Below are 17,329 nucleotides of genomic sequence, written 5' to 3' on the forward strand. Positions count from 1 at the left end.
CATATCAGGAAGCATAGAAGATCTCCTTGTTAAAATAGTGCTGATAATGGTTTATCCCATAGGACTGCACACCTAAAGTACTATATGACAGAGTAGAAAACACTCTGGTTTTTTTCTCTGGTGAGAAAACTGCCCTCATGTGCAAATTTTAATACTGAAATCTCTACAAGATGAGAGGGAACTGAAAAAATTTGCATTTGATTAAAAAATGTACATCAATTTATAGTGTCATACTTTAGTCAATAACAAAAGTATGATCCTGCAATTCATGACTACGGGTAACCATTTCTCACTACTAATCAGTGGTATTTGACCTAAGACAACTTTTGTAGGGCCTAGTCTTAAGATTTACACTACTTTGATTGTGAAGAGGCAATTCAGAGTAAAAAATTTTCTTGGATTATCACGTTTGTTTGCACATATGTGTATGCCTATATTATGTGCATATATACACATATATAGTCGAAAATAGTCTTTGAGAATAAATATATACACTATGCGTGGGCAAATATAAGATATAAATATGCAAATATATGCACAATTGTTCATATATTCATATGTAGCATTATTTTATATATGAAATTAATGCTACATAGGTTTATAATATAGATAGATCATATACATATTTTATTTCTTTTTATCCATATAGCATGTATAATACAATAAAGGCAGAAGTGGAGACAGAATAGTCAAGTACAAAAAATGAAGATTAAAGAAACTTGAGTTAAATTTCTCATAATGATAGTGTGTATGTGAGCTTACTCAAGTTGGCCAAGTTATATGGAAAGTGTTTCATACATACAAAAATACTACGGAATTAATTTGTATAAACGTTTTAGACTCAAAATGTAATTGAGAAGTTTGCTTGTAAAGAATTCCTAACATTTACAGTCCTATCTGTCTGAATTCTAAATCGAGTTTTGAACACCGAATACATGGTTACCATCACCTCTCAGTTCACATTTGCTTGAGGCTACATTTCTGATACACAGTGTGGTGTCTATAACGTGTCTGTGGCAATTCTTACTGTCATTACTGGAGCCTACCACCACTTCCTATGATGCCTCTCAAACATTAGAATCAAGTAGACCCACTCCAAAATAGTTCATAGAATATAACCCCAGATTCCTGTGAAATACAGTGCTCCACACATGGACCACCAATAGATTGGAAATGACGTGTGAATGAAGCCTGCTTCCAGCCTGCAGAAATTCCCATCAGTGATCTGCACTGGTCCTACTCGCTGCTCTGGAACCCCACCCACTCACCGCCAGGATCTAGAAAACGCTGACAACACCACATACAGATTATCACTGGGAGAAGATTAGAAGCTTTCGTGTTATGAACTTTCAAACAACAAGCATCTGTGTGATGGGACCTGTGGACACTTGGAATACTTTCACGCACCCAGTCATGATTTCTGATGATGCTTTCACAAATATTGGGGGGGAAAGATTTAACTGTATAAATAGTACAAATCCCTATAAGTTTTGTAGAATTTTGCCAGCCATTTTAGAATGAATTGTGTGGTTTTAACTTTCAAGGTAGACCTTAAGGCTTGTGGCTACTCACCCTCGCACACCGGCTGCAGTCCTGACCATGACCCATTGAGCAAACACGTGCGTTCAGGGGAGCCCCTCAGCTGGTGCCCCATTTCACAGGAGAAGCGGAGAAGACTCTTTGTCTTAAATTCATCCCCAAGCCGAGACCCATGTGCTGGGGTTCCCGGATCACCACAGAATCCAGGATTATTTCCTGTTGAAAATAAACACATATGACAATGCATAATTGTGTTAGACTTGTTTTAAGCAGAGTTGTTACATTTACAGATAATGAAAAGTTGTTGAAATTTGTGTTTGACATGAGTTATGGTTACACAACATTCTGGCAATCTTGTAAGAAATGATTTCCTTGTGACAGCCCTAAAAATGAAAGAATTTAGGATGTTGCTCCTGTGTTACTAAATTCACAATAGCCTATTCAAATGAATAAATGACATTTCCTCTGGAAGGAGGAAAATGCTGGGAATGGTAAATGTATCAAGTCTTCACTGAAAAGGTAGGTACAGAAAGCAAAAGGAAAACGGGGCTTTAGGTAAACTGGGAACGTAAAAAAAAAAAAAAAAAGGCAAATGAGAGGTTTAATTCTTCAGAATTGTATCCAGAGAGTTGCTGGTTCGCTGAATTTTAATTGTTTAAGAAACATTCATGAAAAAAATAAAGATAATTTTTTTTCAAAGAGGACACGTGGTTAATGATGATAGAGGTGGGGAAAATTAAACACATAAAAAAGAATAAAGAGCAAACAGGGACACACGGAGGCAGGGCCGGCCAGCTTCCTTGCAAATAAGATCCAGACACTCCCAAGAATCCTGGAGGAGAGCATTTAAAGTGATGGTGTCTAACGATTATGGCGAAGATGAAGACAATATCTATAAGAGAGTTGTATTTGGCTAGAAATGGAATGATAATCATTTCAAAGAGATGCATAATTATAGGGCATTTGAAATAACTGTAAATCATCGTTATCTGAAATCATTATTGGAAAGGTTATTTGACGCCTGTAATTCTGTCAGTTTACCTGTAGGCCCCTTACCTGTGCAGTGGGGCAGTGCCCCGCTCCAGTGACTGTCTTCCTGGCACACTCTCGTGTCATTGCCTATGAGACTCTGGCTCCCTCTGCATGAGTAGCGCACGGTGGCGCCGTATGTAAACAGCTCTCCAGTCAGGATGGCATTGGCAGGGACCCCTGGGTGTCCGCATGATATAGCTTAAGAAAAAAGAGAAAATAAAACAAATCAGTACATCCTTCCAGTTAAACCACTTTGTACTGGCAGATCTCCCATAGAAACACCCGTATCGGTAACATCTATTAAAGAAAAACACCTAAATATTCTGGTATAGCCCTACAGTTCCCTTATGTAATTTGTGATGAAGACCAATTTTCAGATGACGCTTCCTCCCCTAATTTGTTTACTGAAAAGGAGAGGTTCTGTTGATGATGTTTTTGTTTTGTTTTGTTAAGGTAGCTTTGCTTATGGTGGAAATTGACATGTGGATTTTCAAGGAGATAGCCATACTGCCTACATTTTTCCATCGACCCTTAACTATATTCCAAATGAACAGTATTATGGGAAATTTAAGTAAGTAACACGGATCCATTAAAACTATTTCCACAATTTTTTCAGTTAATATGACAATCATATGCTTTGCTTGGGGACATAATTTTGTCAAATCTGCTTAATCTTCAAGTTCACAAGTCTAAGAAAACCATTCTAACCATTTCTCTTTGAATAAGGGGCAGTCTAAGACGGATAAGTAAAATAATACTACTAAATTATTGATTAATGTATTCCTCAAATTGTTCCGTAAAATCCTCTCAGTATTTCTATTCATTTCCTTACAATTATACCAAATCAGGCCCAAACTCTATTTATAAATATCCTTCAAAAAGGCAAATTCTGTAATCCAGATTAATATAGGACAGTGAAGATTTATTTTTCCTTTACTGTACAGTATCAAATGAGGGCTAGCAATAGACAAGTTTTTATCTATATGCAAAAAGAACTAACTGAATTGAGACTACCAAGGAATCACTCAAAGGTGACCACTTCAGTATCCTAGAGGAATTCCATTTGGTAACGAGACACCCAGAAGGGTTATCAACCAGAGGGGGAGATTTGAATGCCTGGAAGCCACCGCCATCCCCCGAGTCACATCAGCCCTCACTTTCTGTCTTGCGTGGACATTGATTCACTGGAGAACTAGATTTTATCCACATAGAGTCCTTAAAAGAAGCCAGTTAGACCTGAAACAGTGAAATGCTGGATCAATGACCATTTCCAGTTGAAATGAAATTTATATTTTATTTAAATGTTAACCTTCAGTGAAACAATATCACAGCAAAATAAGACACAGAGCTCAGCTGCTCTAGAGCACGGAAAAGCAAAGGCTCCCCCAAGATCTTTCGATTCCCAAAGTCACAGCAATTCCAATTGTGAATGACACCAAGCCGAGGGAACTGGCCAGCTAGGAGAAGGAGAGCCAGCTAAACCCCAGCTCCTGAAGATCTGAAGCACATCAGCATCGGTACAAAAACAAATGGAAGTCTCACACAAGCCAGGGGAGACATGAAAGAAATGTTCTGTGAAAGACAAAAACAGAACTAAACCAACTTCTATGAAAATTCCCATGTGTGAAAGCAAAAGGAAGATGAGAACGCAGATATAATTTGATGAAGATCGTAACACATTTATAGATGCAATTTTGTTACATAAGGCTGAGAATTGTTTTGAAAGTTATCACTGTCTTTCTCCACAGAAATTAATTGTATTGTTAAAGTCAGAATTTGAGACGAGTTTCTGTGTAGATTAGAGGAATGTGAGGGAAACTCACTTGGAGAAAAAAAAAATCTTCAACACTAACCCATTCTCAAAATACACTTCACAATGCTATAACTGAAAAGACAAGAGGCATTATTACCTTTAGTGTGTGTGTGGTAGACCCGACTGATAATGTAATTGCCGTTTCCTTCCTCGTTTGTATATATTTTTTTTTTTTTTAAGAGATGGGGTCTTGCTTGTTAGCCAGGCCGGAGTGCAGTGATGCAATCATAACTCCTGGCCTTGAGTGATCTTCCTACCTCAGCCTCCCAATGTGCTGGGACTATAGGCATGTGCCACCATGTCCCACTAGTTTTTAATTTTTTTACTTTTTGTAGAGATGGAGTCTGGCTAGGTTGTCCAAGTTGATCTAGAACTCCTGGCCTCAAGAGATCCACCTTCCTCGGCCTCTCAAAGTGCTAGGATTACAGGAGTGAGTCACTGCACCTGGCCTCCACTTTCTTTATGGATGCAAAATGCATAGGACAAAGATCGGATTTTGATTTTAAGTATTGCTTTCCTTCTAATTTCAAAAAGACTAAAGAGAGTGACACTTTTTCCTAAATCTTCAGACTATGATCTTAAAACACGATTCTCTTTAACAGCCGATCTGATTTTTCAAGTGAAAAGAAAAGAAGACTTTGGCTATTTGGTTAAAATGATGTATTTTTGCTTATCTTCATGGTCTATAATACACTGATAACAAGCTTTTAAGAGGGGCCATAGGGATCATCTATAATTTTCTCTGCCCAGAAGAGCACATTCATTTTCTGGAGCCATATCCCTTCCCCTGATTTAAGGACTCAATTCACAAGCCAATTACTATCGGGATATGAGCTTTTTTAAAAAAAAAAAAAAGAAAGAAAAGAAAAACAAGATTTAACAACTTTATTCATTTATTTATTTTTTATTTTAAGTTCTGGGATGCGTGTGCAGGATGTGCAGGTTTGTTATGTAGGGAAACGTGTGCGATGGTGGTTGGCTGTACCTATCAATCCATCACCTAAGTATTAAGCCCCACATGCATTAGCTATATCCTGATGCTCTCCCTCCACTGCCCCCTACAGGCCCCAGTGAGTGTTGTTCCCCTTCGGTGTCAATGTGTTTTCATTGTTCAGCTCCTACTTGTAAGTGAGAATTTGTGGTGTTTGGTTTTCTGTTCCTGCATTAGTTTGCAGAGGTTAAGCTTCCCAGCTCCATCCATGTCCCTGCAAAGGACATAATCTCATTTTTTTTATGGCTGTATCATATTCCATGGTGTGCATGTACCACATTTTCTTTATTCAGTATTTTACTGATGGGCACTTGGGTTGATTCCATGTCTTGTTATCGTGAATAGTGCTGCAGTGAACATACGCATGCATGTATCATGGGATCTAATTAAACTCAGGAGCTTCTGCACAGAAAATAAAAACTATAATCAGAGTGAACAGAGAACCTACAGAATTATCATCAGAGTGAACAGACAACCAACAGAATGGGTGACAACTGTGCAATCCATCCATCTGACAAAGGTCTAATGTCCAGAATCTACAAGGAACTTAAACAAATTTACAAGAAAAAAACAACCCCACTAGAAAGTGGGTAAAGGACATGAACAGACACTTCTCAAAAGAAGACATTTATGTGGCCAATAAACAACATGAAAAAAAGCTCAACATCACTGATCATTAGAGAAATGCAAATCAAAATTACAATGAGATACCATCTCATGCCAGTTAGAAGGGCTATCATTAAGTCAAGAAACAACAGATGCTGGTGAGGCTGTGGAGAAATAGGAATGCTTTTACACTGTTGGTGGGAATGTAAATTAGTTGAACCATTTAGGAAGACAGTGTAGCGATTCCTCAAAGACCTAGAATAAGAAATACCATTTGACCCAGCAATCCCACTACTTGGTATATACCCCAAGGATATGAGGTTTTTACTGTAGTCACCTTGGACTATACCAGGAATGCTCACAAAACCCAATCAGGTCTCACAGCACTCCCCTCTTTGGCTATAGATGCCAGGTCAACAGACAGAAACTCCACACCAGAGCCCTTCGCCCACCTGAGCTGAGTGAGAGTAAGGTTGGGAGATGCCTGGTGGGGAGGTCCTGGCCGCCGTGTCTGAGCTGTGTGGGCCAGGCCTACCTGGTAGGCTGAGGCTGAAGGCAAGCCGTGAGAGAAGGAGATAAAAGCATCATTGTCCAAGTGGTATCCAATTACCTGCGTCATTTCTCCTGAGCATACCAGCGTCCCCCGGCCCCTTGAATTTGCTTAAGTTGTATTTGGTGATTTCTGGCCAGTCTATCTACAGCTATCATACAAACTCCTACAATTGGTGATGGGAGAGAGCAGAGGGAATTAAAATTCAGTGACGGGAGACAGCAGAGGGAATTAAAATTCAGTGATGGGAGAGAGCAGAGGGAATTAAAATTCAGTGCCTTTAAAATATACTTGCAGAATTTTCTGCTGATGGTACCCTTACAGGGGTCTGTGCACAGAAATCGGGAATAACCCTGACTTACCCAAACACTTGGGCAGAGACCGGTCCCATAAGCCATTTGCCATACAGGTCAAGGCTGAAGATCCCAGCAAGTAAAATCCCTTCTTGCAATGGTACAGGACACTCATTCCATACTCAAAACTCTCAGGGAAGTTCTGTTGCCCGTGACGAATGGCATTTTCCACAAAGCCTGGATCGGAACAGTTCACCACTAGAAAATAAAACATTTCAGACACCATTTAGAAATAGCTAGAAATAACAGACAAAACAGATCAGAAATGAAGGCGAATTCCTCATCATTTTAGAAAATTCAGAAACTGACAACATGATGGCTGAGGCTCACGAAATTCCACTCTCAGGATGAATTCTACTAACCGCTTTGGGCTACTCTTCTTCAAGAGGTGTCAACAACTGGTAGACCACGATAGCAATTTTTCACACGAGGCTAATTTCCCCTATTTCCTAATAACGTTTTTTCAATGTAAATTCTGAAAATTAGTTTCCTTGGTTAAGTTTTTACGTTCTAATAATGGTCAGATAGAACTGGCTGAGGTTCGTTTAAATATTTTTACTCAAGTGTGGTGGTTTAGAACAGTCTGTGGCACGGTAATTACTCACCCCCCAACACACATACACACCTACGTGCATTAGTGCTTTAATATGTGTGCCTAAAATAATTTGGCTCTATGTAGAACGCAACTAAAAATGAAAATTATTCCATCAACACCTAATAGAAATGCAAATCAAGCCAGCCTCTGATTTAGGCCTCTTCTCCCTTTAGAAACAGACCCGTGGGGAGGCAGTCTTCTGTGGCGTGCAGGACACGCTCTGGTTCCTCTGAAAGGCGTTAGCCTGAATGCCTGTTGGCGTCTGCGAGGGAATTAGCGATGTGCTTTTGCAGGTGCAGAGGAAGAGAAAGAACTCTGATTACCTCATGCTTTGACCCACCCCACCAGTGAATGAGGCAGCTGTTCCAGAGGCCACAGTCTCTCCAGATATTTCTGGCTCAGAAAAGCACTGTGCAAATGAATCTCGGGCAGCCTCTGCACATCATGAGTCCCAGAAGCTGAAGGCAAACCCTGTACCCAAACTGTGTGTTTTATTTCTTCTCTATTCAAAAAAGGAAGGCAGAGGGCAGAATCAAGGCTTACAGTGTTCCCTTTTAGTGCCGTAGAATAATGTTCTCTGCTTCTTAAAACAACCCTGAGTTTACAGAAGAAAGTCTTGAGTTCTTTTGAATCAAAAAAGCAAAAACAAACAAAAAGCCATGTGTGAAGTTCGGGCAAGTATTTTTAAGATCCCACAGGGCACTGCATCTGCAATACAATTGTAACCAAATCTCTAAAATAGCAGGAATTACCTAATGTGAGAAAACCTAATTAACTTGAAAATGTGATTATTTGTATAACCTGGAAGATACCCACATTGTCCCATTCTTACATTGAGCATAAGAGATGGATTCAGCTCCCCGATGCCGCACTTTCATAAGGAGACGGACAGTCCCGGGCTGGAACACTAAAGATATTTCTGTGTTTATGTTTGTGCTTATGTCACTCTTAGGAGACTGTCCAAAAATAATTTCAAACTGTGTTTGTTGCCAAAGCAGAGAAATGAGTGGAAAAAAAGCCACTTTGACCATCTCCCACTAGGATGCCTGAGAGAAACCAAATGGCCCAGGATGCCAAAGGCCAGATTGAGCTGATGCCACCATTTCTCCTCCTCCTCCCCTCTTCTACTCCATGTCCTTTCTTTCTCCTCCTCTTCCTTCTTCTCCTCCTCCACCTCCTTGTCCTCTCCTTCTCCTTCTGTTCCTCCTCCTTCTCCTCCTCTTCTTCCATCCCTCTCTTCCTTCTCTCTCTCCTCTTATCATTTTCATCTTCTCTTTGGCTCAGCCTCTCTTAAAAGTTCACTGGCAGAGATTTATTTATCGGTGCAGTAACAACAGGATCCAACCACACCCTTCTCCTTGAAGGCAGAGAACCAAATATTCTCTGAGTTTTACCATGGCTGGTGAAGGGGGATTTATAATATGTGAGTTTCATAACCTTGTTCTGAAACTATGGACTAAAATTATCTTGCCATGGAAAGAGGTGCATAGGAGACAATAAACCCCTCATTCTTGGAAATCATTCTGCAAACTTACATTGCATTAGAGCTGCTTGGAGGGTATGTGTTAAAATGCTAAGCCCTAAGTTCCTACCCCTTCCTTTACCTAGTTCACTATCCTTAAAATATTGAGCAGCAAAAGATGTTTGACAGCAATAAATATTCCTTGAGCTCCTGTGGGGAAACTGGGTGGATCCTTAAAATGGAAGAAGCATGGATACAAATACTCTAAATCTGCTCACGCACTTCTTCAGTCCTGCATAGAGTCGCAGTCCTAAGTATTTCTTTATATTCCTTCCTATTTCATTCTGAGGCTCCATTAGAAGATTCAACTGCATCCATGTGCTGGAGGAAAAACAGGGCAGGAATAATCTGATTTATTTATCCATGATAGAACTTCCATACCGTTGCTGCAAATGGGTGTGTTTTACCATACAGAGTAGAATGTATCTGCCAAAAGAGTTTGTTAGTGACCAACCAATCCACACAAGCACCTTTCCCATCTGTATTTGTTTTCCCAGTTTCTATGTGAACAATTCCTATCCAGGGATCTGGTGGAAAGAGGCTTATGTGACTGACAGGCGACCTGTTGGTTTGTAAACTAGAAGGAGAAATTGCCAGTGAGGTTCATGGTGTGGAGATATGTCAGGCCCACCAGCAGCCACTCCAGACCTGGTTCACGACACGCTGTTAAGTATAAGGTAACGTGCCAGAAAGAAATAAAGAGGCTCACTCTAGACAGCTGCACCTCATTGTAACATCTTACCGCCCAATACACTAAGACTTGATTTCCATGTGTGAAAACCTGACGTGGAACCTGATTTTGTCAGCTGGGAGGAATGAGAACACTGATGTCTTGTATACATTCAGCCCAGTGTGAAGAAGTTCAAATGAACACACAGGCTGTGTTCTGAGGTGACAGCTGGGTATGTGGAAGGGTAAAAGAAGAAATTAATACAGGGATCAATAACAGGTCCAAAGTCACAACGACCATTGAACTAGCAATACACAAGGATCAGGACTCCTGAACACGTCTGGTATAGCATAATAATAAAAGGCATCAGCATTCCTTGGTGACAGGAATCCCAGGGGCACCCCATCCCTTTTTCCTGGAGAGGACCAGCTGGAAATCTTAGCCCTCGATAGGATTCTAGAGGTGACTCATTAAGTCATTTTTTCTACTCTATATTCACTCCTTACTCAGACATGTCTTCTTAAAGATGCTCAAGTTGACATACAAATATGGATAAGAGGCCAGGTGTGGTGGCTCACATCTGTAATCCCAGCACTTTGGGAAGCCGAGGCGGGCAGATCATTTGAGGTCAGGAGTTCGAGACCAGCCTGGTCAACATGATGAAACCTAGTCTCTATTAAAAATACAAAAATTAGCCAGGCGTGGTGGTGGGGGCCTGTAATTCCAGCTACTCAGGAGGCTGAGGCAAGAGACTCACTTGAACCAAGGAGGTGGAGGCTGCAGTGAGCCGAGATCATGCCACTGCACTCCAGCCTGGGTGACACAGCGAGACTCCGTCTCAAAAGACAAACAAATAAACAAAAAAACAAATATGGATAAACATAAGGTCCTATTGTTTATTCTCTTTCAAACTTTCTTGAGGACCATGGAGGTCCTTCTGATCCAGTAATGTCCCCATTCTCAGTTAAGTGAACGTACTGATCGCCTGATGAAGGAAGCATGGAAATGCTGTGTTTTGAGATTTGAGGGCGAATTATTCGAGCAGTTTTTCCAGCTCTGTGATGGATCACTGTTCCCGTGGCACGCCTCACACCGTAGTAGGTCTCAGCAGAGCACCTGCACTCTGACCGCGGCTCCCCCTCCAGGAGCTGCCCTGTCCAGCCATACGCTCATTAACCAGCTGTTTTCCTCTTGATTCTCTTCCTGGGGACAGGAAGCAAGGTCTGCTCCACATCCTTGCTTCTTTCCAGAACCCAAAGCAATGGCCGCGTTTTCCTGAAAATCTCCCTAATGACAGAGAAACGTGATACATTCCCATCCCAGGCTCCTTCTCCAGCTGTTGACCAATAGAAATGCAGCCAGCTGTCTGCACACTGGTCTCTTCTAGGCAGTTTGGTTCTAAGGCGAAGGGCAGTGACAGGGCATCGCACAAGAGTCTGGTATCCTCTCCATGGCACGGACGCTGGGCTCTGTGGGCAGCACAACTCCTGATGTAACTTTGCGGGATTCGTATCTATTTGATTCCAGCCTGTTACGTGATGAGGAAACACTGTGAACACTTCAACTGCTTTTCAATTAGATAATGTAATTCCAAGTTTCTTCTGTTGTTTCTAGAAAAATTGTTCATAATCAGTTCTTACATCAAACAGAATCTGTTTCCGTTGTATATTTTTAACTTCATTTATTTATCCACTAAAATGTATTAGTTAATGATAATTAAAATGTAGGTAAGACTGTATTTAAAGGCTCTGAGATGATTAGAGCACAACCGTGGCCTTTCACTTGTATATCCAAAATTTGGATAAAAATTGTAAATCTAATTGTAACCCAAAGTAAAGCACTTCCCAATCTTTGGCATTAGCATGGTTCCCTACAAGCATAATGGTTTCTGAAGAAAGTATAAGCAACTATGATTGACCTCTCGCCTCACTGCTTATTTTTGTGGAAGTTCTGCCTGGGGCCAAATTTGTTCTTATGTGTGTTTATTTTGAAAGGCAAACCATGGAAATAAAGCTTAGTTTTAAAATTTCTATATAATTATTACACATAAAGGAAAAGTAAAATAGAAACTGTCAGATTAAACTTTAAAAACTAAATGCTATGGGCTAAGCTTTTATGTGAAATTAAAAATAAACGAATATTAAGTAAGCAAAATTGGCAGAAATACACTGTTTTAGTATGAACTGGTAATTCCTGTTTCCCGAGCAAATAGAAAACTGTTAATTACAAAGAAAGAAAAATACCAACTTAGTGCAGTTCTGTTTTTACATGGCTGTGAGTGACATTCTGAGAATAAACGGCAACTTTCCAAATGTTTGGAGGTGCAGTGAGAGACCATCCGTTCATGTCGCCGCCTCAAATCAGATTCACAGGAAAGGTCTGATCCACGTCTGTCAAATTCCACTCACTGGGGTAACCCTGAACAGCAGTGACTGGGAGTGGAGCAAACGCACAGGAGGGAGGGGCAGGATGCTGGGAGGAGCATGGGATTTAAAGAAACCTGTGCATTGGGGCTATTTACTTACTTTTCCCCCTCCCCTGAGACCAAGTCTTGCTCTGTCGTCCAGGCTGGAGTGCAGTGGCGTGATCTTGGTTCACCGCAACCTCCGCCTCCCAGGTTCAAGCAATTCTCCTGTTTCAACCTCCTGAGCAGCTGCGATTACAGGCATCTGCCACCATGCCTGGCTAATTTTTGTATTTTTAGTAGAGACAGGGTTTCACCATGTTGGTCAGTCTGGTCTTGAACTCCTGACCTCCTGATCCACCCGCCTTGGCCTCCCAAAGTGCTGGGATTACAGTCATGAACCACTGTTACCATCCTTATGCCTTTACTTCATTAGTACTGGATGACAGGCCAGGGAGGATGAGCAAATATAAGTTTTCAGAGATGCATAGTGGTAATTTTGGGTCTAGGAAGTCAGGAATCCCAACAAGCCCAGCATCCCGTGCAAAGCACATGGGTTCAGAGGTAATAAACTATTCAATCATCTATACCACCATCGACTTCAGATTCTGTTTGTGTTTTTTAACTCACACACATTTATGCACGTATTTAATCCAACACGTTTGACTACACATCACCCTGACAAGAGGTTTTCATACCCAACTTAAAAAATACATTGAAAATTTTTAAAGTATAACTTCTTTAAGTTTGAATTTTAAGTTAACAGTTAACTCTGAACAGAGACTGGAACAAATCAGATGTGAGTTTAAAATTTTGGCAGAGAAACAATTATTTTAAGATGATCATTGGCCTTAAAGTGACTCAAAATCATTATATGTCCCAATATAAAATTTGTGACACAATTTTTAAGTTACAAAAATTGTGTACAGAATATAGAAACTGTAATTCTGTAGGCAGACTGGAAATATACCATGTTCAAAGCTTTATTTTGTTTTCAAAAAGACTCCTGTGGCCGCATCATGCCTGTGTCAGTAGCTTCTACCTAGTTCAGGAACATGCAAAATACATGATGTATTCCACATATAACTGAGGCAGGAGACTGTGGTTGATACTGCTACACTGTTTCACCACTTTCCTTACAAAGGTTATATTTAAAGTCACTACACACTACGTAAGCAATACTCCTTATAGTTTTCTTTTGAAATTTTAGTTTTCTTAAAAAAAAAATCTTTAGTGAAGTATAACTGATAAAGTTTAAAGGGTACTGTTCCAACAAAAATTGTAAACTGATTTACATATAAGCAAGAAAGTCATAGGAGAGTGTGACTCAGCTTCATTCAACGAACTCAGTGGGAAATCAGGCAAGGCCCTAAGAAGTTGCTTTCTCTTAACAATAGCTGTCGGGGGCAACAGGTGGAGGGGTCTGGTACTTTCAATTTAGTCTACAAGGAAACCAGAAATGTGCTCCAGGAGGCCCCGGTGGCTTCTGAACTGCTCCTTCTATATTCTTAGCATATTATTATCGAAAAGAAGGAAGGGAAGGGAAGAGGAAGGGAGGGAAGAGGGAGGGGAGGGAAGAGGAAGGGAAGGGAAAAGGGAAGGGGAAAAGGAAGGGGGTTGGGGAGGGAGAAAACTGTCTCCATGGAAGAAGGAAGGAAGGAATGAAGGAAGGAAGGAAGGAAGGGAGGGAGGGAGGGAGGAAGGAAGGGAGGGAGGGAGGAAGCTGTCTCCATATTTTCGTATTTTTAAAAAAACTTAAAGCCTGTTTAAGTTTCTTTTTGGTGTTCCATCCTTTTCCTTCTTCTTTCTTAGTTTCTTTTAAAGTGTATTAAAAACTTGATCATTAAGAGAAAATACTAAACAAGAAACTAAGCTTTGTAATGTAAAAATAGCCACGTAAACTCTTGGGCAGTCAGGAAAAGGCATAAAAATTAGTTCAACACATTTTTTAAAAGCACTCATAAAAATTTTTTTGTAATATGATTATGCAATAATATGATTTTTTACAACTTTTCAATAGAATAAATTACAGAAAATTTAGAGGACAAAAATACAGATAACTATGCAATAGTCAGTGTATTGCATACAATAAATATTTCTGGATTTGTTCACTAACTGAATGAACCAAAATTAAATTAAGCAAGATTGCTGGCCACAAAGAAAACACAGTAACAACAATAAAAAATGACTATTTTCAAATATATGAAAGTTACATATTTTTATCTTTTATCAACAACTGATAACTAGGTTACAGCTATAGTTTTGACTTTTAGGTGTGATAAAAGAAATATGTTATAATCGATGGTAACTGACAATTGTAATTGATTGCCTGACTTTCCTGCGATGATATAAACTTCGAAGAGGAAATTGGGATTCATTGAGGACTCACTGTCTGCCAGGCCCTTGGCCAAGCATCAGTTTATCTGGAGCTCTCAGAAACCTATGAAGAGGGCACTGTGGCTACATCACTTCCTTGATTCTTCATAAAATGAAACTGCTGTTCTCCCAGGAAGTCGAGCATTAACTCTAAGACCTGCAGCTAGGACTAGGTGGCATGGGTGCCAACACATATCAGATCAACCCCTAAGACTGTGTTTTCTGTACTCAGCAACACTCCCTCTCAGTCCTACATGGATATTAATATTTTCCCCAGTTGATTTTTTTTACCAAAGAAAATATGCCTAATGTAAAGGAAAAAGATTGCATGAAATATTCATTTGGTGCAAAAGTAATTGCGGTTTTTGCCACCGCAATAGTTTTGCACCAACCTAATAACACAAGGAAATGGCATATGCAAGTACTCTGCATACTGATATTTAAATCTTGACTTTAGAGACTCTTGCAAGTGAATTCCCTCTTAACTGATTTTAACTCAGCCCTAAGGCAAAGTTAGAACTAATTCTTAATGGTCTCTCCAACTATATTGTTTCCAGGCCTTGGATGTATTTTTCTATCATATCTTACTGATAAAATAATAAACAGCTTATATTAAGGGCCTCGTTTAGCATTTGCAGGTCAAGAAGAAAGGCATGTTAACTCTACAAGGTATTAAAGTTTTAATTGAAGAGGTATTAATTTTATAATAAGGATAATTCTTGACATGAAAAATTCTTCATGATATATAATTACATAAAAAGGCAGGTTATAAAAAGAGTCCATAGAGATTATATGTAAGCTTATGTGTGTATGTATAATATATATAAATAAGAAACATATAAATATATAAGAAACATAGAAATATGTTTATGTATAAGAAATACATACATAAATATATTTATATAAGAAATATATAAAGAAGTATATTTCTATATATGTAAGAAATATATAAAATGCAATAAAATCTACAATACCTTTTCTAAAATTCAAAGCTTATTCACTACTAGTTTGAAAGATGATTGATACAGTACTTCTTTTCGGATATAACTCACAAATTTTGCTGTAAGGAATATACACTGCATTATGAGAAATGAACACTTGACTTTTAAGTTAACATAAAATCGGAGGATGAAAGCCCCCATGAGAGGGGTCTTCCCAAAGCACAAGAGTGATGAGGGTTCATCACCGTCTCCCTCTGTGCCAGGGGACACACCCTGCCAGCAGCGCACATAAGGGCAGCTTCGGGGAGACTGGCGCCTCAGGGTCCCTGGGCTCACACCAGCCTCCTGCTCTTGGCAAGCTCCTTCCTATCCACTTCCTAAAGCCCAGGAGGAGCTTTGTGAAGTCACATCACTGCAACTGGTTCATTTAAGTTCTGCCATACATGTGCAGGATGTGCAGGCTTGTTCCATAGGTAAATGTGTGCCATGGGGGTTGGCTGCACCTGTCAACCCATCACCTAGCTATTAAGCCCTGCATGAGTTAGCTATTTTTCCTAAAACCTATTTTCCCCAGTTATTAAAATAGCTATTTTAGCTATTTTAACATTAGCTTACATTTCCTTTAATTTTAAAATTTTACTATTTTAACATTTTGAGAATACGTTATTATATCCAATTTTTCATTAACACTTTAGTACAACTATACCCATAATGATTCTTTAGTGAAGTTTTTGTGGTTGTTTCCTTTTTGATTCCTCTATCCTAACAGAACATTCACTAACCCCATATTTTCTTAATTTTCTTTATGCTTATGTACATAAGCATATCGGGACACAGGTTTTATATGTGTCTAAACACCCAATCCTACAAAATTATGACAAGAAAAGAAAAAATAATATTTAATGTTTGCATACAATACACAAATTATTAGACAAAGCAAGGAAACATTATGTGAATCATTCTGAAACAATGTGAGACCTGGTAAATCTAATTGGTCCCTCACTGAACTGGCTCGACTCTTAGGCATAGTGATACATATTTTAGAATAGCGGACAAAGATTCCAAGAAAGCTCCTCTAGAGAAACATGGGCCTCCAGTTGAGCAGGAAAATGTGATTCTCAAAATAAACCTGAAGATGCTTGTTTTCATTCTTTCTTATGACATCTTCAACTGTATAAATTATTTCTTCCAGAAAGATACTACTACTAATAAAAGGGATACCTTCTTTTATTTATTTTTTTAATCTTATTTGCAAAGATAGTGTTACTGGGCTGAGTAGAATGAATTTTCTTTAGTCTCCTAAATCCGAGCTTTTTAATTTATCACAAGCACTGCAGGGCTGGATAGAGCTTCATCCTGTGCAGGGTTGAACCTGAGAATAAGCAGGCTACCCAGGGTGAGGTAGACATTGTAGAAATCTATATCTAATTCTGCCGCATAGTAGCACAGATTTACCTGGGGCTCTGTTTCAGAATTTGGGGTGGGGTTTCTGTTTTGTGCCATTAACTAACTAAGTGCTGCACCAGGGCCACACTCAATGACTTCTTCAGATTACACACTTGAGAATCTTAGGTAGTAATTGAGAAAAGAATGCATAGACAACAGCATGCTTACATGAGACACAACACTCTACAACTCTTGTGAGAGTATTTTAAAAAGCATACACAGTCAGAATCAGACCATATTGCAGTAAACAGCAAGAATCCCTGGCAATTTTGTTCAGCTATTTTTTTTACTTAAGGTTTTTGAGTTTTATGCCATTTCTTCCTGAAGCTTCATCATCTTTATGAGCCTGTCCTCTTTGAAATATTGTTTTTCTGGTTTTAATAATATGCGTATAAATTCTGTGTACTAGATTGTATCTTAGTTCAGAAATAAAACAAAACAAAACAATATGGAATAATAAAAAACTAGAGCAGGCAGACTGCTAGCGATGA

At 39.4% G+C, this 17,329-nt stretch overlaps 1 protein-coding gene across 2 annotated transcripts in view; it reads right to left on the minus strand.

The window, feature by feature from the left end:
- The window catches only part of CSMD1 (CUB and Sushi multiple domains 1), a 2,045,798-nt gene that overhangs the window by 34,940 nt on the left and 1,993,529 nt on the right, over nucleotides 1-17,329 (minus strand). For both annotated transcript variants that reach the window (XM_005562521.5, XM_065518732.2), the window contains exons 55-57: nucleotides 6,894-7,082; nucleotides 2,596-2,769; nucleotides 1,573-1,755 (exon numbers count right to left, since the gene is read on the minus strand). In XM_005562521.5, coding sequence (XP_005562578.3) covers nucleotides 1,573-1,755; nucleotides 2,596-2,769; nucleotides 6,894-7,082 — 546 coding nt within the window. The remainder of the gene's footprint in view (nucleotides 1-1,572; nucleotides 1,756-2,595; nucleotides 2,770-6,893; nucleotides 7,083-17,329) is intronic.

The sequence above is a fragment of the Macaca fascicularis genome, chromosome 8 (assembly GCF_037993035.2).
Source record: "Macaca fascicularis isolate 582-1 chromosome 8, T2T-MFA8v1.1".
NCBI lineage: Eukaryota > Metazoa > Chordata > Mammalia > Primates > Cercopithecidae > Macaca > Macaca fascicularis.